This window comes from Dryobates pubescens, chromosome 5 (genome assembly GCF_014839835.1).
Source record: "Dryobates pubescens isolate bDryPub1 chromosome 5, bDryPub1.pri, whole genome shotgun sequence".
NCBI classification, from domain to species: domain Eukaryota; kingdom Metazoa; phylum Chordata; class Aves; order Piciformes; family Picidae; genus Dryobates; species Dryobates pubescens.
The window spans coordinates 29,673,188-29,695,039 of record NC_071616.1 but is presented as its reverse complement, the minus strand read 5'-3'; the positions used below and the strand labels follow the sequence as shown (position 1 = coordinate 29,695,039).

At 41.8% G+C, this 21,852-nt stretch overlaps 1 protein-coding gene across 1 annotated transcript in view; it reads right to left on the bottom strand.

Annotated features, from left to right (window-relative positions):
• Positions 1-10,096: 10,096 nt before the first annotated feature.
• Positions 10,097-21,852, bottom strand: part of FBLN5 (fibulin 5) — a 43,717-nt gene continuing 31,961 nt past the window's right edge. The window contains exons 6-11 of the mRNA XM_009904816.2: positions 21,692-21,808; positions 20,639-20,758; positions 17,654-17,776; positions 16,985-17,111; positions 13,677-13,872; positions 10,097-11,389 (exon numbers count right to left, since the gene is read on the bottom strand). Coding sequence (XP_009903118.1) covers positions 11,228-11,389; positions 13,677-13,872; positions 16,985-17,111; positions 17,654-17,776; positions 20,639-20,758; positions 21,692-21,808 — 845 coding nt within the window. The 3' untranslated portion in view covers positions 10,097-11,227. The remainder of the gene's footprint in view (positions 11,390-13,676; positions 13,873-16,984; positions 17,112-17,653; positions 17,777-20,638; positions 20,759-21,691; positions 21,809-21,852) is intronic.

The window sequence follows — 21,852 nt, the reverse complement described above, 5'->3', positions numbered from 1 at the left end:
GCTTCAACATCATAAGTGGCTACCAGGCTCAAACTAGCCCAAAGCAAGGTGAGGTTCCTGGGCAGACGACCACTGTGGTACAGGGGTGCTGTACTGGACCCGGACTGGAGTTTTCAGACCATTGGCTTCAGCCTGAAGTGACAAAGAGGAGTGACTGTGGGTCCATATTTATGCAAGAGCAAAGGGTTCACTTTCTGCTGCTACTGTCTAGGAACCCATGATCACATATCCAGTAAACTCAGGTGGCATTACAAACCTTCATGTACAGCCAGGGCATGCTCCCTCCAGTGTTTTCCAGTTGCATCCTTTTCTTACCTAGCTTCCTTAGGAGTCACCAGCTCTTAATCCTGGCACAAGTTTGGGAGGACATTGTCACCTGCTGAAAAAAGGTAATAACAGCAAATGTGATCACCTTGTTGACAATTTCCAATATTTTGTAGAGCTTTTATACCCACAAGATTGTGGGTAGATGTTGCTACCTCTATTTTAAAATGCGTGTGCTACACTCAAAAAACACTAGTCATAGCAAATCTGTCATTTGGATCCAAACAATTCCAGTAGTTTCCCGTTTGATTTGGTGCTTTAAACCAATATATTTAGTGTTTGTCTGGATCCATACAGTTTGCTGTTTGAAAACCTCATTTTCAGAGCAAAAGAGAACAGAGAAAGAATGAACCTCATCTGTTGCTGATTTCAAGAAAGATTTGACATCCGATATATCTTTGAGTTCCTGTCTACCTTTCAATACAGTAGTTGGACTCAGTTCAGTAGGAGGGTTTCAAATTGTTCCCAAACCTTCATTGTTAGGAAAAAAACGCAATCAAACAAGCAAAAACCCAAAGCCACAACCCAAACAGGAAAGACCTGTTTCAGGAAAGGCTGTTGCAGCACTGAAAAAGGCCTGATGGAGCACCTGACTGAAACACACTTCTTTATTAGAAATAATTTCCATGGCGTCACATTAACAAACATAAAAGGTCACGAACTCCTGTATTTGAAGCAAATATGTTTGACATCTGGGGTCTGGCAGAAGTTCCTCCTGTGGGATAGATTGTTTGCACAGAGCTTTATTGAAGAATAATATTAAGAATGAATTACGAAATATTAGTGTAACCTAGTAAGAAATTATTGTATTTTACAAGCCAGAGACATAACAGATCTAACAGAACTGTTCTAGTTCATCTTACTCAAAGGCACATCAAGGAATGATAGCTGTGACCAGCTAGCAGTGAAAATCTGTGGGGTTTCAGCGCTGCAGTTAGAAATGGGCTATAATGAAAGGTCCAAATGTGGGCAGTTGCTTAAATGCATATCGTTATTTTCACAATGCCCCTGCTCTGTGAAGGGAGTGAGGAGGGGGAGCTGGCATTGAGCCTTGGTAGCAGGGGAAGCCAAGGGATCTCCCAGACACGGAGCAGGGCAGCCCCAGCCCCAGGCATCAGACACCTCCATGGGGCTGGGGATGGACTAGGGACAGGTGAACACCAGGGTTGTGGGGAGGTGATGACCATCACTCCTACAGTTTATCACTCTCTCTCCTCACTTACCCAATCTAGTGAAAACTTCATAGGAGCCATCCTTTCCCAATACCCAGGAGCTGCTCCCTGGGCTGCTTGTGAAGCCCAGTCTCCCCAGGAGATGCTTTGTCATGGTATGGTGCCTGTGTGGTGTCTGCCCAAACACCGTTCCTGTCCTACTTGCCTGTGATGCTGCCCAAAATGCCTGTTTCAGCATGGAAGAGGTGATGAACTCTCCAGGTCCTCCCAGTCTCCTTGAGGCCTGGGTACCTGCCTACCCAAGCAAATGTCCAGATGCCTGCCTAGCCTCTTTCTTCCTCTCCCTTTTTTGGGACCTCAGGGCTGGGTGCTGTTGTCCTGCCTGTATTTTCACACCATTGTGCCTTTGGGATCAGCTCAGGACCTCAGAACTGGCCTCTCTCCCAAACAAAGACATAGGCCTGCCCGAGGACAAGCAGATGTTCCTCTCCCTGGGGATGCAGGGACCAGCTAGGTGTCACCAGCACACAGAGCAAGGAAAGCATACAGAAAGGCCTTCCTGAGTCAAGAAATAGGCTCAATTTGTGAAGCACAAAAGTAATTTATTGTTTCCAGTTGTAATTTTATTCCCTTCTTCTTCTATTTTCAGTTGAAAACAAACTTCATTTACCTTGCTAGAGAGGGTAAGGGCAAAAAGCCATCCCAGAAATTGCAACACTTTAAAGCCTATTGGCCCTGTGGAAATGAGGGGATGGGAAGGACATGCAGGGAGGCCAGTGGCTGGTCACCCACAGAAGCTGGAATGCTGTTCTTCCAACTAAAATTGCTCAATTCAAAATAAGAGCACATGCTGACCTTCTAGCTGGAGCTTTGGGCACTTCCCTCAGGGAAAGGCAAATAGGCACAAACAGTCCAATCTGGCTTGGTACTTCAAGCCATTACAAAATGATGTAACTTGAAACAGAGGTTACTAGTCCACACTACCTCAATTTTAATTTTCATCAAGCAGCAGGGTGTTTGCCTCTGTTCTTAGGCAAACACACCAATATTCAGCACTCTTAAGGTACATGAAATAAAGCAAAACAAACCTTCTGTCCATCCTCCAAGGCTTCAATTTGCAGGCCCACCAGCAGCATTGGCTGGTCCTCAACTGTGCACCCAGAAGCACACTGCAGTGCACTGGGAAATAACCAGTGTGGTCACAAGCCTTGCTAATATCACTAGAAATTTTAATGCAGCATAAGGATGCACTGTCACAGTAAAGCAGAGGGTTATGCAAATTTAACTCCCAATTTAGTTATACACATGAGCACCCAGAGAGGAGAGAATATACAGCCCTTCAGAGACCGCTCCACTGAACAATTGCAGTGAGTTACCACCTTGGGTATAGCTTGATTGTACACCCAAGCTGTGTGGCACAGATGTCACAAACCTGTGCTTTAACTGGAAGTGTAACAGCTGCAAACTGCATGATATTTGTTCTTGACAGTATTTTCTTAACAGATTATTTTCAAGAATCTTGACTCAGCAGTAGTAACTGTAGGTGCAAAGATTTGTTTGCAAGACACAGTAGCTCTGCCATGTTACTTACCTGTGCTCCCCATGCCAAAGAAGTTTATGTATGTATGACTAAGGCTGGCCTTCCACGGTGAGCAAATAATTGACTCGCCTCAAGTATTTTCAGCTGTCACTATAGCTGTAACAGCTCCATAAGAACTACATCATGTAGTAGCAAAAAAATTCAAGGGTGAAGGGTTAATCGTTTCACTGCAGCTTGGGGATTAACTTCACATTAAAACCACGTGCATTTGTATCCAAGTGACATAATGAAAAATGTGGTGAGAAGTGGAAGGTGCACTCATTCAAACAAGCAAGGAGTTATTGAACTAGTTCTTCATGATCCTAGAAAATCTAACTGAACATTTCTCAGTCAATGCTTTGGCTGCTCCCCAGCTTAAACTGATGTGGTGATCCCATGATTGACAAGGATTTTCCTTATTAGGCAGACAGAGGCTGTGTACTGGACATTAGGGAGCCTTGGTGATCATTCTGTAGCAGTATGGTAACTGAACTGAACAAGAGTCCAGGAAAGGACTGAAAACACATACTAGAAAGAGAAATGATGGAAATACAGAAGTGCCATTAAAGATCAGTGATCGGCTGCCATTCAGGGAACAGCAGCACAGACTACAAACCCTTGCATCAGTGTGAAAGAACTGAGTTCACACATGCTGTGCTAATGAGTTACTGGTGTGAGAAAATCTTCAGCTGTATGAGACAGAGAGCTGCCATCTGGCTTCCTGGAAAAACCACATAGGGCTCATTTTTTCCATCACTGATGTGATTATGTGCTGGCTGACTCTGAGGATAGTTTAACAGCATTGAGCAGCACCTGTGGGCCCAAGGAGTAATCACTGCCACTGAAAACAGAGACAGGAGGAAAAGGCAGGAGTTCTGGTACACGGAATTACAGCCCATGGAACTTCTCAAGGAAATACGATTCATAGGTCACCCTTAAGGAAGTGGAGCAGGAGGTTAAATCCCTGCAGGATATCAGTTTTACAGTTCAGCCATACCCCATCTCTCCAGCAGCAGTGTCCTTTACTAGCTGGCTGGACAGCACTGACAGGAGAAGTACAACCTCCTTTTCCTTTCCACAGTTGTGACTGAACTCCAGAGATACTGTTTCCTTATCCACAGAGCTCTTGCTGAATGGAGAGATCCTTGGCTGGGCAGATACTGTCAGAGCAGGTTGGACTTGCATTGCCAAAAGAGCAGTAAAAGGAGAGGGGATGCCATGTGCAATCCCATCTAAGACAAACATGACAGCATGTGCTATAAAGAACAACTGTAGCAGACTGTAAGCAGCCTAGAATAAGAAAGAAGCATTGCCTTAGGTCTGGAAACCTTGTATTAGGCTTCTTGAGCGATATGATAAAAGCTGAGTGGCTTTGTTTCCTAAAGTCCACCAAAATGAGTGGAAAGCCCAGCCATTCAGTGGCTTCACTGATCAGGCCATTTCTACCAAGGCACACTGGTAGGGACTGAAGAACCAGAAGTCTTTGATCATGGGTCATAGACCTATTTTTTCATTTTCTTTGAGCAGTTCTAGAGAGTTGTTTGCTTCTCCTGAAATTTTGCAGCCTGGCGTTCCTGCATTTGGCCTCTCCTTTTTTGCTTTGCATGTGTGCCTCTTTTAGTGTAATTTTCCTTGAGTGTGTGATTCACAATTAATGCATTTGCAGTGTGGTGGAGGGAACTGACGTGTCCTCGTGATACTGGAAATGAGCAGTGGCAATTCCTTTTGGTTCCAAACAGCTATAAAGATCTTAATCGACTTTGAGTAGCTTGTAAATCACCACAAACCCAGTGAATGGCGTATTACCTACCTCACTTCTGCAGTGAGTTATTTGAATGATGAGAATGTGAGAGAGTGAGCAATGATGTGGTGTAAGTTCATTCAGTTCCCACAAAGCAAACCTGAGCAAGGCTTAGCTGCCCTTGCAGTTTGCTGAAATAAGAACATTCCACCTGCAAAACTCAAACCCAGCCAACAAACAGCCAAACCCCATTAGGCATGGGCCATTGAGTATGGTGTGGGTGGAGAAGCCTTTCTTGTACTAAAGTCACAAGCTATGTAGTGCAGGTGGGAGTGAGAAGTAGCTACTAGTTAATTATTTAGGTATGAGGAAACCAGTTCAGTCTGAATTTTCTTACATTAACACTACACGTTAAGGAGACAATTTTTTTCTGCAGGGCTAAGCCAAATGCTGCCACACCCCCCTGCCAGGGCAAATGGGAGAGGAGGGTGTCATCAGTCAGACTGGGAGGAGAGCTCATCTCCTGGCCTCCTCCAGGAGCGTCTCTAGAACTGCAGCATGCAGCCTGTAAACCCTCCCATACACCCTCTGAACACGTGCTTGGGAAAGCGTGGCTGCTTGTGGGTACTGGGCCGGGGAACCTTCCCCACCATCAGACGCAATGACTGGCTTCAACCTTCAGTTGCTGCAGTTTGGCAGTGTGTTCCTCCCCTGCCCTGATACTTATTTCCTGTAACAGCTTTTCAGTGATAAATGGATGCATCTAGTCAAAGCATATAAAGGGAACACAGGTAACAAGCACAACAGATGGGGTGCCCACCTCACCACAGTGCAGGTCTGTATGCAAATATGACTAAGAGTCACTTATCCTGCTCCATGAACAGGAGGCCCTAGGGCCTGTTGAACTCTCCTGCACAGCAGTGGGCTGTATACCAAGATCCCCTATTTAAGTAGGAACGCCTCTCAAGGTTGCTCCTCAAGGCTGAGAGATTCCTAGTCACAATAGATCCTTGATAAATGATTAATAGCACACTAAACTTTGAAATCTTAGCTAAGTGATTTGAAAGATTGATTGTGCATACATAGTCCTGTAGATATAAACTGCTGACAGGGTCTGGGACTAGAATTTGATCTAACCTCACCTAGACTCCTCTCTCAGAGAGAGCTTAGAACCTTCTGACTCAAGGGGAGGGTCTCCCTGCCAGTTTTGTCTGACTCTGTCCTCCATGCAATAAATAATAAAGCATGCCTTGCTGTTGAGTCTTGTTAAGTCACAGTTGCATTTGCTATCAAACTTTGTTAAATCACTGTTTTATATAAATAAACATATTGATACTTCTCTCTTATGAGTGAAATGCGTCACTCTACCCATGATGAGGGGAAAGAAATGCCTCAGATACGTCAGGCTCCTGGTACAGATAAAATAGTATTACACTAAATGTTAACCTGAGCCTTATCATGCACAAACCCAGCAGGAAATGAAGGCAAAACACACACACATACCTGCAAGTATGGGCAACTTAACAATACCAAAACTGCAAAAGAAAATTAACCTCTTGAGAATTAATTGCATGCTTTGAAGTTTTCTCTCCTGTATATATATTACTAGCATTTATGACCAATAGATGTAGTAGTATCACTGATACTACTGCAGAACCACATTACCACAACTGATTTTAGCTTCTGTAAATTCACTTTGCATACAGATTCATGTGCAGTACTTTACACATACATAGGGAAGATCCTGATACTTTTTATCTTGCTGTTAAAGAGCAGCAGAATCATGGAAATTAACACTAGCTGAGGGGTTTGTCCATCCAAGTTAGATTTATTTCAACAGTAGTGCCTGTCAGGCTTGAATAGGTCTTACTTTTATTCTTTCTTTTGTTTTTTAACATGCTGGTGCTATGAAATTTTACTTGCTATACATCTGCATGCTATGGAAGATGTTCAGTAGCATCTTCTATGAATAAGGCAGACTGGAGAACTGAGTGACCACAAACTGTATTAAGTCACAGAATCATAGAATCAATAAGGTTGGAAAAGACCTCAGAGATCATCAAGTCCAACCTATCACCCAACACCTCATGACTGACTAAACCATGGCTTCAAGGGCCACGTCTAATCCTTTTTGAACACCTCCAGGGATGGCGACTCCACCACCTCCCGGGGCAGTGCATTCCAATAGCCAATTACTCTTTCTGTGAAGAACTTTCTCCTCACCTTGAGCCTAAACTTCCCCTGGCACAGCTTGAGACTGTGTCCTCTTGTTCTGGTGCTGGTTGCCTGGGAGAAGAGACCAAACCTCACCTGTCTACAGCCTCCTTTCAGGTAGTTGTAGAGAGCAATATGGTCTCCCCTGAGCCTCCTCTTCTCCAGGCTAAACAACACAAGCTCCATTGGTCTGCTTGCTCTAGACAGAGAAAAATTAATACATAAGTTCTGCTGATGCTGATACCATGTTTGTGCGATAATGAAAGTTGACTCATCTAAAAGCTGATCCAAAAAAGGGTGAATATGAGTACTTGAAAAGGAGAAAGTTCTACATGAATGGCTCTGGACACTACAGTCAGTGATGGTGTGTGACCAGGTAATCAGAAGCTTAGTTATTCTCAACAGTTACTGTTATCAGAGGAGCACAGGTTAAAAAAACAATTCTGTGGAATTCTGTAAAGTCTTAGGTGAAATAACTTTGTTTAAAAAAATGAACCCTCTAAACACATTGCAAAGGCAGATAAGCCAGGTGATAGAATCCATTCAGCTCTACAGCTGATCATTGCTCTCTTGCCATTCTTCTGCCTCTGACTCTTGACTAGCATGAATTGGATCATTTACTAGAATAGATTCTCCTGCCGAATCACGATGATCTGTATCAAGGATCACTGCCATTTTTGCTTTTGTTAGCTTTGATTCTTTTTCTTGCACTGGCAATAGGTGCTACATAAACATGTAGTGAGGCAGTCTTTCTCCTCAGTACCTTCATTTAAAGAGACAACTCACAGACGGGAGAGGCACAGAGCTGTCCCTCCCCAGCAAGGCCATGGAAAGGCTCTTCCATGCTGAGTGAAGAGCACTGAGTGGGAGCCAAAGGGAAGCTGCTTGCACATACCCAGACCTGGGTCAGTGCCCTCACCTGGTGCTGGCCAGAGTACTGTCTACTAACCATACACTGAAACCCTTTGTGTTAGAAAATCCTCTGCAGTAAGTTTGAAGAAAAACATAATTTTCTGAGCAGACCCAGAATTCTGCCTGCTTATGGGGAGGCCAGGCCTCAAAGGCAAACATGAATGTGTACAGCAGTTGTGAGTCTGCATTTTTCACTTCCATGCTGTAAAAACCTGACATGACATGCACAGTCGGGTTTTTTTTTGGATTTGTGATATACAAGCCTGCAATGGTCTATTGGAAACAGACCCCTAGCTAGGAAATGGAGAATTTAGAGGTTATAAACTGCTAGTAATTTATTATCTTGAGATTGGCACATATATTTTGGCAAAGTTGGCTGGAGTGATAGTGAGTGATGAAAGATGTTATGGCGGTTGAGAAGTGGCTGAATTCCTTTGTTCCAGACTTTTCACTTTTTTTTTGAGGCGCAGAATGTTTATACAGAAAGTGTAATATTGTTTTATGAGTATTTGCTGGACTGTGCTAAAACCAAGCATTCAGGCTTTGCTCTTTTAACAAAGTGTTCTGTTACGGAATTCCTCTGGGGTTTGATGTTTCTAAATTAGGGTTAAATCAGGTTGGTATGTGGGGGCCATTGGAGAACAGCCCAGAAGTGAGAAACCGTCTGATGTCTGACAGGGTGAGCCTCCTCTCCAGGATGTGAGGGAGAAAGAACTCCTCAACTGGGCATGAAGAAGCCATAGCACAGGGAAACAAAAGCAGGAAAAAGGATCTTTTAAACACTAGGAAAACTTTCAGCATATTAAGAGTTTAAGATCTTTAATGAAAGACCCTGCTTGCCCCTTCTCTGCTCTCTGTGCCACAAGAACCTGCTTGTTTCTCACACCTCATTTCCATCATCCTTCCTGGTTATGTCTATTTTGCCCTCCAAGACTCAGTATACAAAGCCCCATGATACACTCTGGAAACACATTGTTGTTTCTGATACTTCTCTGCATATTTCCTTTATATTTGTCTCCTCCAAGTTGGTTACTCACAAAACTCATTGGCTTCCTGTCCTCAGCTTGGTCTGCTAAACCCTGGAGTCAGACTTCAGCCCTTTTGTTTTTACACTGAAGGCCAGGCTGTGTACGGAGCTCTGAGCCACAGGATACCAGGATGTTGTAGCAGCATTGAGGAAACTTCAAACCATTAAGAAATGGAAGCTGCTGAAGCACATTCAACTCAGCATTTCATGAGCCATTGTATCAGGGCTTCCTTCAAGCTGATTACAACAAAAAAGAGCAGATCTCTACTAAAGCCAGAGGAAGACTACTCCACACTAACTCACAAAGCTTATTAAGAACAAGAGAGTCAATTTGCTGATTGTGTCATGCAGTTTGTGTTATGATAACGTTTTGTGTCTGTATTCTCCCATTTAGTACTCCACTTTAACATAGACCTCACATAATGCTTCTACTCTGCTCCAGCCTGCTTACATTGTAATCTTTGTAAACTCCTTTTCCCAAGTAGCATTAAGCACTTCTAGTCCTCAAAAAGACAACACAAAGGTTATGTTTCCTGCCCTAGCAATGCTGGAGAGGAAATGAAATGAAAAGTGAGGGAAGGGTTCTTGCTTGAGAGAAAAAGAACAAGGTATATGAAGCCTCTAAAATAAAAGAAAGACCAAACTGCCAGTGGATTCAAAAAGGTAAGCATTATACCTCCAAACTATACAATTTTTATTTCTTTTTTCAAACTCCTAAACATATATGTAGATTTAGCTTAGCACTGCAAGGCCTCAGCTGGAACACTTTGCACAGTTTTGGGCACTACACTTCAAGAAAGATGTGAACCAACTGGAGAGAATCCAATGAGAGCAACAAGAATGATCAAAGGTCCAGAAAATGTGATGTATGAGGAAAGACCAAAAGAACTGGGTTTGTTTAGACTAGAGGGGAACAGTCTGAGGGGAGACGTGACAGCAGGCTTCAGACATGTTAAAGGCTGCTGCAAAGGGGAAGATAGACGGTTCGCTGTTTCTACTGGAAGTAGGCTAAAAAGCAATGGATTTAAATTACAACAGTGGAGATTCAAATTAGACATTAGGAAAAGCTTCCTATTGGTTACAGCAGTTATACCTGAGAAGACATGGCTTATGTGAACTGGGATCCTGTTGTTTGGAGTTCGGAGTGCTAGAATGGTGGGGTCTGCTTTGCAGTAGAGATGTAAATAAGACTGGTCCAAGTCCTTTTTGACTTATTTTTTCCAGTATTACAAATGTAGGAAAGAGACTGCACATGAACAGAATTTATTTTTTTTCTGGAGGAATTTGCATGAGTCTGAGCTGAGTGATCTTTGAGTGGAAGATTAGTTGCAAAGTTAACTACAGTTAGTATTGCTTCCTTCTAACCATTACGAACTGTTTGCAACTACCACACCCAGTAAAACAAGGAACTGTAAAGTTCTGATTCCTATCTGCTCTGAAGTCCCTGGACATTATTCTGGCAGTGGAGGGCCTGTGCCAAAGAGCCTAGGTGGAAATAAGCATCCTAAACATCCTAAGTATTGCAAACCATACCATTCAGTGATAATTTCTATGAAATCCATTATATAGAAAGATTTAATGCAGGAAGGAACCCAAACATGTGACACGTGGTTAGAAAGTAGAAGATTACATAGTACAACATGTATTTTGGAATGAATTTACAATGAGTTTTAACTAAAAGATAGCAACAAAGAATAAAACAAATGAAACTAAGACAAATGCAGGGTGAATGGAGACAAAGCGCCCAGCTGATAATTCCAGAGATAATTGGGAACATAAGTTAGCACTTCTGAGATCCCTTCTTTCGATAGATGGCTTTTTATTTCTCTTTCTGCTCATTTCTCTGCTTTCCACTTACAGTGGGGGAAAAAAAATAAAGGCAAGATTGCAAAAGCCAGCTTTTTCCTCAGTTTCTTTGGTGCTTTTTGCTAGGCAGCCTTGGAGCTACAAAGGTTCACAGTCTTTCAAACACAGACTTATGCCCTAGAAGTGTTTACAATGGAAAGGAAGCGTCCCTAAAGTATACGATCACACAGAGAATCATATGGGATCTGCTGACAATACACCTTCAGATGTCTGCATCCTGGTAGGGATTGCACATGAGGAAGCCTCTCTCCTCAGACAAGCATAGGTCACCGGGTCTGTGGAAGCACTGATTTGGTTGGGAGCTGCTATATGTACTGGCTTCTGAGGAGAGAGTTCTGCGGAGGAGGAACTGTCTCTTTTCTTTGAATGTTTGCAGGGCACAGACTCAAGGTTTAGAAGGAGTACTGTGATACGTATATCGTCAGCCGGATGACAGAGCTTCCTCTGAAGTTGATGACAGTGTTTACAGTGATCATTTCCAAGTCCAACTGAATTGTACGGGGCCCCTTCACGGGGCGGGTCATCACCAGGGTAGCACTGATTGGTCCTGTTTGCTGTGTGCAAAACAAGAGAAAGCAGGTGAGATTTTCAAAACCAGCTCTTGGAAACTATTGTCTCACTAAGCTCTTCGAGCTGCCAAAATAACTGTTTTCTATTGCATTGTTTGAAACCACTGCAATTTACAGGGGAGATGGCTTCATTGTGGCATTTGGATCCATTTCAGTGTTTTGTATTAACTATCACCTTTTACAGTTTGTAAAGCCTTTAGGAGCCCTGGACATAAGAGGAGCTATTGAACACAGGAATGTGCTGTTGTCCAAATGGAAAAAGATGAAAACATGGATTTAAGGGCTTAACAAGCAGTGAAAATTATTTTTTTTTCTTTTGGTGAGAGTTTATTTTGTTTGATCTAAAGAATGTTGTTTTACTCTGAAGCAGTGAACACCAAGAAGGGATATGTTAATGGGGATGGGAGAACAGATGTTCCCATGCGAATGGGATAAGAGCTTGTTGGATAACTGCGTATGTTACCTTCACAAAACTTCGCTCTCTGAAGAGAGCTTTAAATATGTGAAGGCACTTCAGAAAATCTGTCTTTTAGTAAAGTGGAAGCAGATCTTTGAAATACCTGGTCAGAACAGTGGATTAGGAGCATTTAAAAACCAGAGCTTTTGACATTAAAACCAAGTGCAATTTGTTTTCCAGCAGAAACCTGCATACACAAAGTGGGACAAAGTGGGACATGTCTTTTCTAACCCAAATGATTCTATGGTTTTATGTTTTACCACAAAATAGAGCAGTTGTATTGTTCTTGAACAGAGAAGCTGCACAAATCTGGGATGAGTGCTTGGGAGGCCAAGCATCTCACTCCCCCCATGCCTTTCCCTTCCCCCTTTCCCTTCCCCCTTTCCCTTTCCCTTCCCCCTTTCCCTTCCCCCTTTTCCTTTCCCTTTCCCCTTTCCCTTTCCCTTTCCCTTTCCCTTCCCCCTTCCCTTCCCTTCCCCCTTCCCTTCCCTTCCCTTCCCTTCCCTTCCCTTCCCTTCCCTTCCCTTCCCTTCCCTTCCCTTCCCTTCCCTTCCCTTCCCTTCCCTTCCCTTCCCTTCCCTTCCCTTCCCTTCCCTTCCCTTCCCTTCCCTTCCCTTCCCTTCCCTTCCCTTCCCTTCCCTTCCCTTCCCTTCCCTTCCCTTCCCTTCCCTTCCCTCAAGGGAGAGGCACCACTATCTGGCTGCTAACCTGCCGGAGGGCAGTGCTGTTGCCAATGCAGGGAACAGAAGCTAGGGCAAGTGAAATGCTTTAGGGAACAAATGAGTCTGTCTGTGATAGATAAGTAAAACTAGCAGACTTGACTGGCAGTACTGGTTACTGGGGCCTTAACATCTGGTGGATTGGCCCAGATGAAGGGAAAAGGTTGCTGGGATCAGTAATTATGGTGGAGTAGGAAAGCTTGTGTGAGATACAAGTGATCATTCCTGGACACTTGATATTTCAGGATTTTGAAAGTTTTTTTCTTTTTGCAGTAAGAATCTGAGGATCTCGTGAGAAATGTGCATCAGAATCTGTGAGGTGTGGGAGCCATAAATAACCACTAAACATCACTTAAAATTAGTATCAAAGCCAGCTCTTGCCTAGGGTTAAAAATCACCCTTCTGAATGCCACAGTCCCTGGTGGATGTGCCTCATTCTGTGCAGACACTTCCTGTGCCTCCTGCAAGTGAGAGCTGCAGTAAAGATGGCTGGAGAACAGAGATGTCCTCTAAGGAAAATTCAAATTAAAAAAGAAGAACAAAAGAGGAGTTGTGCTTTCTCTAACAATGTCTGCATAAAAGGTGTGTTCTCAGTGAAAAGAATACAAGACAAATGAAAACAAAGAGCCCACAAAGCCAATTCTTGGAATAAAGCTGGGGGGGTGGGGTGGGGATTGGATACTTTCTTTGGTTTTCAGGTTTTTCAGTTGCCAGTGAAGAGTATAATGAAACAATCAGTGAGAAATATTGACTCTTCCAGTGACAGTTACTGGTTAGCCACCAAATAAAAAAAGGGTTGGCACAATAATTTCCCTTGAGCGTGGAAGACCTGAGCTATTCTTAGACGTGGGTATGGTCCTGGAGTTTCCTGAAGCTAATGTCTCATAAAGCAAGTGTGTTTGTTTTGGGTAGGTTACCTTCCTGAAAGAGCCAGCAGCTCCTCCAGATCAGTGCAGTGCTTTGCATGCCTGCATGTAAAAATGCCTCATACTGCAGGTTTAAATGATAGTCACTAAACCCTGAGTTCTGCTCTCAGAAGGATATTCAGCTAAGGAGAAGATACTCCATGATTTCTGTCAGCGAGCACCAGACTCACCCTCATGTAGAATTCCCTGCCCTCGTTCCCTGATTTGATTTGGAAGATGTAATAGGCTCCAGGGTAGCGAGTTGTTGCTTGCATCTGAAAGATGTCGGAGGGCACGGAGCGGCCGGACACCATGTCCATCACTCGGTACAGGATGGTGAAGGGCTGGTCTCTGCAGCCGGCGTTCTCGGCTGGGCACATGCAGCGGCTAGTTGTCAGAGACAGGAATGGCATCAGGGGTTACAAACTGATGTAATATTTGATTCTTTGCATGCAAATACAGCTAAATAAATAAATAAATAAATAAATAAATAAATAAATAACATTGCTGACCAGTTTAAAAGACTCAAACTTGTTATGATTTTTTCCCCTTACTTTTAATATTCTCTGTGTTGATATTCTGGCCTACCTTGTCTTCTTTTTCTTGTCTTGTAGGCCAAAATATTTTGTCAACCTTTGTCTCCTGATCCCACTCAAAGATCTGTACTTTCTTAAATATAGCTTTTCAGGTGTAGAACACCACTAGATATTTGTCTGATAGTAATTTAAACTGAACTGACCCCAAAATAGTCCAGTTAATTGTTTCACATAAATGTTGTATTCTTTTTTCAGCAATCTTTTATACAACACATGAAAGCACACAGTGAGACATCCTGGATCAAACCAAAGCTCTAGCATCAGATACAGAACCCTAAGGAAGAGCAGGATAGCAAGCCAAGCATATGGCACTTCCACCAACAGCCTCCAGTTTTTTCTGATTCAGGAAATTTTTGAAACAGAGATGTCCTCTGTGTATTCATTAGCCCTTAATATATTTCTTACCATTTGGCTTGTCCAGCTTCTCCTTAGTCACATGAATATTTGATATACACAACCCCCTGTGGTCAGGATCTCCATAGCCCCCTTGCTGACTGTGTCTGATGCTCAAGGTTTTGCAATTGAGAGTGACCGATCACCGCTCATCCTCCCCACTCACTGTTTCATGTTTGACCCACTAAGTCTTAGTCATGTCTCATAAGGAAGCTACTCCATTCTTTTGATCATCTTTATTGCTCTTGATAAACTTTTGTCCAACTATATTTCTTTTGAGAGGAGGAGAATGAACTGCACAGTCTTGAAGACATGAGTACACAATGGCATGTGCTCTAATATTATTCTCTACCTATTAATACCTCAAATTCAGATTGCTTTTGTGACCCCTAGTGAGTCGTGCAGGTCATGGAACCATCTATAGCAACCTTCAAATTTCAGTTTGGATGGATTATGATCAGATAATAGAATCATGAGATCATAGAATACTTTAATTTGGAAGGGACCTTAAAGATCATCTAGCTCAAACCCATCTGCCATGGGCAAGGTCACCTTCATGTTTCTTGAAGCCCTGTCCAAACTAGCCTTGACACTTCCAGGGAGGGGACATCTACACCTTCTCAGGGCAACCTGTTCTAGTGCTTCACCACCCACGGAGTAAATTCTTCCTAATATCTAATCTAAGTCTACCCCTTTTCAGTTCAGCTCAGTGCTCTTTATTTAATTTGTGAATTTGTGAATTGTCTTTTTGCTCTTCATCTACAATGAATGTCATCTGCCATTTTTACTGCACAGTCATTGAGGGTCCTTCTACAATTCTTTCCTACCCATCATTTTCTCTGCTATCCTGAGATACTATTACAGAGTATGTCCATTTCATGGTTTATCCTTTTCTCCAAGTTGATTATAAATATGGCAGATCCAGTTCAGACTTCTGCAAAACTTCACTGTGAAAGTTGGTAATTTAACACTACACTTTGTTTTTCATCTGCCAGCTTCTTACTCTTCTGTGCCAGGGACTTTTTTCTTACTTATGACTGCTTAATTTCTGTAATAACCTTATGTGAGGTTCATTTCAGAAGCTTTTGGACTGCATCAGCCCATGTGCCTTAGCCACATGCTGTTGCTCTCTTCAGACAGCGCTACTGAAGTTGTGAGGCAGGATATCCCTTTATAAAAGCTATGTTGAGGAATTTACTGGAAAAGAGTTGGGTCTTTTTGTCTGTCTTTTCTATAACCTCCAGTACTGATACCAGTTTCAGACAGCTCATCTGACATGTCCCCTGTAAAAAGGCTCCTGGTATTACAAACACCCAATTCCTTTCACAGAGAGCACAGATGCAAGGAATTCACTTGGCATTTATACTGACCACTTCTAGACATATGCCATAAATTAAATGCAGTCAAATCTAGACACAAGCCAAATCCACCAAACAAAGATCAGAAATCAAGAGTTCTGGTGCAAGCTGATTTGCAAGGACTCAATAGTTGGGCTCTGGAGTCTTTAGATACAGAGGCTTCAAATCCCAGTTTAAGACTACACCACCTCTGAAGTTAGGTAAACCAATGACTGAATGAACAGAATGTGTCTAATACTCAACTGCCCTAGTTCAGAATGCATTGTAAAGGCATCAAAAATTACAATGGAAAGAAGCTGATTCTTCATCCCTTGCCTTTCTGTAAAATACATTAGGATACCAAGCTATCTGAAGTAATTGGGTTTAATGTACACACTATGGATGGAGCACTGTGGGCTGTCTGAAACTGAAATGTTTTGAGTCCCAGGGAAATACATACAGAAATGTAAAAGAGACAGGCAGGTTTCTAGAAATGTGGCATTAATTTTTTGTACTTGCTGAAGTAATTCCAAATTTAGAGAGTAACAATGCTAATGGCCTGATCCAAACATAACTAGTTTCTGGACAAAGCAATTCAGTCTGTGGACTTTTCAGCCCTTTTAAGCTTTAAGCAGTAGGAAACTACTCGCATACTGCTATAACTATCATCTAATCTTTTAAAGTACTCCCCAGACATAAGCTAGATATTTTTTAAAGGAAATACTCATACTAATGAACAGGCTGCATTTGAGCATATATGAAGTTGATGAGTAACACAAGCAAGTGTCTCTTATTATATTACAAACTTTGCTGATTTCTCTGCTCACTGGTAAGAGTTTTTCCAGTCTGCTTTCCCACATATCATCATATCATGTCGTATCATATTGTATATCACATGACATCATATCATATTATACCATATTGTATTATACCATATTATCCTACACCATATCATACTACACCATATATCATATCGTATCATATCATATCATATCATATCAGGTAACCTGGTAAGGGATTTCCTTTTATTATGTTTATAAATCTTACCAGTGGTAAATACAGCAACAGCATGCACGCTTCATGGCTGTTGTGAAAATGCAGCTTATTTAGGTCACCCTAGATATACTTCACACAGACAGAATTTGGTTTAGTGGATGTAGGTATGTTACTCACTTCTCATTAATCTGTATATAAGGATCCTCACATCTTACTGGGTCTAAACACTTATATTCTCCTGGGATATTGAAACATGTTTGCTGTGGGGTGCAGGTGAAGTTTCTGGTTTCACATTCGTTGATATCTTAAACACAAGAAAAAAAAAAGACAAGCTAAAGTAGGGAAATATGTGCAAGACACCACTCTTTCAAACTGCTTTCCATTTTAAAGAATTGCCCCAAAATTCATAACACTCTTGCACTGTGAGTTGTGACCTTTTGATAACTGGCCCCTCTTTTAAGTTTTTTTTCCTCCAGTCATTTCTGCTTATTGGAGTGTTATCATATGCTAAGTGCTGCAAAAATAGAGAAGAAACTGGCTGCTCAAGCTTTCTAACCATAGAGAATAGGAGACTTAAAGAGAGATGTGCATAAGAGAGGAGAACATCTAAGGTCTTTCCTGTGTAGCTGTTTCTTCATCAGTAAAAGTCTTACACCACCACAGCAATTTATCTCAGTGGAACTGTTCATGTGAGGACATTCTTGCCAGAATAACATCATTAGCCCCTATGAATATTTCACTGTGCAATGCCAAGATCAAACATCTCAATTCTTGAAAATCTCTTTCTAGACACTGGATGTATTTTTTGGTCCCCTTTTGCTTTAAGCAGTGCAGGAATGTTCTTACCTTGGCAGCTTCTGTTATCATCAAGCAAATTATAGCCTGAAGGACAGATACAGTAGTAAGAGCCGGGCCCGTTCACGCATTCATGCTGGCAGAGAAACTCTGAGAAGCTGCATTCGTCCATGTCTACAATGGTAAAATAAATTTTAGTGTCTTTGGCTTTGTAGTCAAAAGATCAGCCCTAGAGGCAGGTGGCCATCCAGACTATGTGCCCATCACCCCAGCTGGAAGCTGACAACCTCCAGCTTCCTAGAGCTCTGAAGCAACCTGGCAAAATGTTCTTGGTTAAACATTTTTCTCCTAAGAAAATCAAAGCTCCTCCTGAACACAATGCTTGGCTTTTATTTATTTATATTTATTTTTAAATACCTATCACCAGCTGGCCATATTTGCAATTCTGTTTTACGTCAGAGATAGAGCTACTCCAACAACAAAGCAACAACTGTAATTTGAAAGGGGAGACTTGGCAGTGCTTTTCTTTTCTTTTCTTTTCTTTTCTTTTCTTTTCTTTTTTCCTTTTTTTTTTTTTTTCTGGAGAGCAAACTTCCCTTTCCCAGGCCCACATGGGTCCCAACAGAACTCCAGCAGCCAGCTCCAGCTGTTTTATGTTTCTTAGTCTCTAGCTAGTTACTTCCAAGGCATTCCAGCAAGACTACAGAGCTCATCCCAGCTTGGATCAGACCTACTGGAAGGCCCAGCCATCTCCAAGATACCCAGGAAGTTAAAACTGTCACATCTGTGATTGAAAGCAGAAATTGTGCTCTTTTCTGCTTGTACTCATGAATTGATCAGTTATTGTATTCTGCAGAACTATGCCTAAGCAAGAGAGATGAACTTCAGAGCTGTACACAGAGGCATGGATAACTGAGCCATGCAAAGGCACTGGACTCAGCGAGGCTGCATTTAATCATTTCCTTATTTTCCTGTTCAGGGGAAGAAAGAAACAAAGGCCAGAGCCCTGGCAAGGAACTCCCAAGTTCTTATTCCCAGCTCTGACATGTTGACTCTCCTAGGCAAAGCCCTTTTACTCTTCAGACTGAATTTCCCTTTCTTCTAAATTGGGCTCAGTCCATTTATCCACTTCTGGTGTTTTGTGCAGATGGATTGGAAAGTATTTGAAATCCAAATAAGTTAAAGTGGCTTTCTGTCTACAGCCACATTATCAAAAGGGAGATGAAATTAAATCTTCATCTACATCATCCTGTTATTGTGTGACTTGTCCCAGTGAGTTCACTGAAAAAAACCACTCTCCTGACAAAACAAGGACTGAGAGATGATTCCATAAAGGGACTGAGATATCACCCACACCCTTGAGATGTCCTAGCCTGGAATCCAGCACATTGGATTCATATAACCTGTGCTCAGCTGTTGTCAAGTGTTGAAGGACTTAAACCCCCAAGTATCCTACATTTCTACTGCTGAGCCCCCCACAGGACAGACACACCTTTACCATTTCTGAACAGTTCTGTCATTCTGCTGACTATCTGCAGAGAACAAGATGATAGGCATTTCAGAGCATGTCTAGTGTACATGAAACACCTCTGAAATTTAAAAACAATGCTGATGCCAGGGAAGCCAGGTTGAAATCTCTGTCTTTTTCCCTGAATTGGGGCAGGGATTCTGTGAAATAATCCACCAGTTGTAGAAGCACATATGAATCCTGGTTGTCTTATAGGAGAGTCCTCCTAACCAGGAATTCTGTCTGTGAGCCTCAGCAATGTCTAGTGATTGCTTATACAGAGAAGGACACTCATCCAGAGACATTTTGTCTACCTTGACAAGCATTTTCTTGCACAGAACTGTCAAGAAAAGGTTTTCTGATCTAAATCTGGGTGGTGGAAGTTCTCTTTTGCTGTCTTAACTCTTAGACATGAATGAAGCTAAAGCACCACCCCTTCTGTTGCCATCTTCTACTGTTGATGTTTATGTGGCATTGCATAACTGGTTCAGGCCCCCAGCTGCACATAAAAAGGTGCAGGAGTCTAACCTGGAAGCAGAAACTCTATTAGAAAGCAGAAAATTTCTGTTAGATGTTTCAGCTCTAAATTTTAAATGTGTAAGACCCTTTAGAGGTTTAAGTCTTGGTTCTTTCCCTTCTAATAAAGAACTTTACAGGGGAAACAGTTTTGGCAATGCCTATTCTATTCTATTCTATTCTATTCTATTCTATTCTATTCTATGCTATGCTATGCTATGCTATGCTATGCTATGCTATGCTATGCTATGCTATGCTACTCATACTGCATATCACCTATCTTCTCTTTCAGAAACAGTATGTTACATCTGTTTACTGTAAATTAAAAAATAACTATTTCCCAGTTCATTTTTCCTTCCAAAAAATATTGGCTGGATTCTCTAATGTTATCAGGCTGTGGGAACATTAAGCACAGAAGTTTTGCCTTCAACTAAAGTAAAGCAGTAAAATAAAAACAAAAACAAGAGAGGAAAAACTACAGTGACAGAAGCACTGTTTCTTCTGCTGTGTGCTGAACACATTAGTTATGGTTGTACTAAGAGCCGTACAGGGAGAACTAGGGAAAGTTTCAGGCAGTAGTGTGCAGTTGTAAGAGCATGAGGAATATATGCATTCAACAGACAAATGGAAAAGTGCTTTATATAAAATACTACTTTCATCATGAAAGAATGTTCTAGGACTATCCCTACTTTACTTGCACTAATAAAGCTTCCTGTTCAGCATTACAAAGATTTTCTCATGTTTTGCTGTTATTTTTGATCTTTTTCATATTTAGCTTATTTCTTTAAAACCATTTGCAGCCCTCCTTCATTGTGCTTTTCTGAGTATTTCCTGTGTGCTTTAATTGGAAAGAAGATCACATGAGTTGCAGCTATCCTGCTGCTAGCTATGAACCAAGACCAAAAAAAAAAAAAGCCTTAAAAAAAAAAAGCCTGTACAAAACAATACATTGAAAAAACAAAAACTTAATAGAATGAAAGAAACCAAATCAGGAAATAACTAAAGATACTTACCACTGCAATTAACTCCATCAGCTTCCAGTTCATAGCCAGGTTCACAGCGGCAGAGGAAAGAGCCGTAGGTATTGACGCAGGTCTGAGTGCAAGGGTTTTCACTTGTACATTCATTCACATCTATGGGAAACCAATGTCCAATGCATCAGTGAGTTCTCCCCAAACTCTATTTGCAATTCATTACTCTAAAGCATTTCAAAGAGATTAGCTGTACGGTCTGAATGATTTGTTCTGAGAAAATGTAACCAAGTCAGTATTGTTTGTTGGGATTCAGGCAGATGCCTGGATATAGCATGTTGGAAACATAGCATGCATGGAAATGAAGCATTTTGGGAATGTCTTTAATCAGACAAACAACATGGAAGATAGAAATGAAATATTATTACAAATACATCTGTCTTTATCCTGCAATTTTAAAACCATTGAACTGATACTATCGTAACAGACCTAAGAAAAAATGTATCAGGATATTCCTGAGAAAGACAATGCAATAAGGAACAGCCCTCCTGGAAAACTAGAGCTAAGCTAAAACCTTTATTTTTTTATTCATTAGGTTATTAGCAGTTCCTAGACACCATTAACAAAGACCATTTCCTGCAACATATGGGAAGATGCTCCCTGCTTAGCTAGGGAGAAGCTTTATGAAGAGATTGGGTTGGCTTTGACTGAGGTAGAACATTATAGCAAAAGGTGGTCTAATGCTTAGGACCCTAGTCTGGAACTTGGGAGCCACAGATCTTATTTGCTGATCTGACAGAATTTTCCTTTCTCAGGTGGGTCACACACCTTCAGGCTTGAACAGTAAATTCAGAGCCTAAACTTTTGGGAGTACCAGTGAATTGAGTAACTACATTTTAGGGGGCTTGGACATGATGCACTGGTCATGTTGCATTCATATCCCTCTGAAGTACTACAAAACCACAGAAACACCTCAGGCAGAAAAACATATGAGCATTTTCAAAAACAGTGTTAGGAAAGTCACTTGTATTCCAGGAACCAAGCAATTTTAAGGGTGTTACTGTGTTGAGAGCATGATTTACCATACACCAGTACCTTGGCATGATCTTCCATCATCATTAAGGGTAAAGCCTGGGTTGCATGTGCAGGAATAGGAACCGGGCACGTTGGCACACAGCTGCTGGCAGTAGCCGTAGCGACATTCGTCTATATCTATAGGTAAGAAAGATGAAAAGTAGTGGGGTCTGAATTTTCAA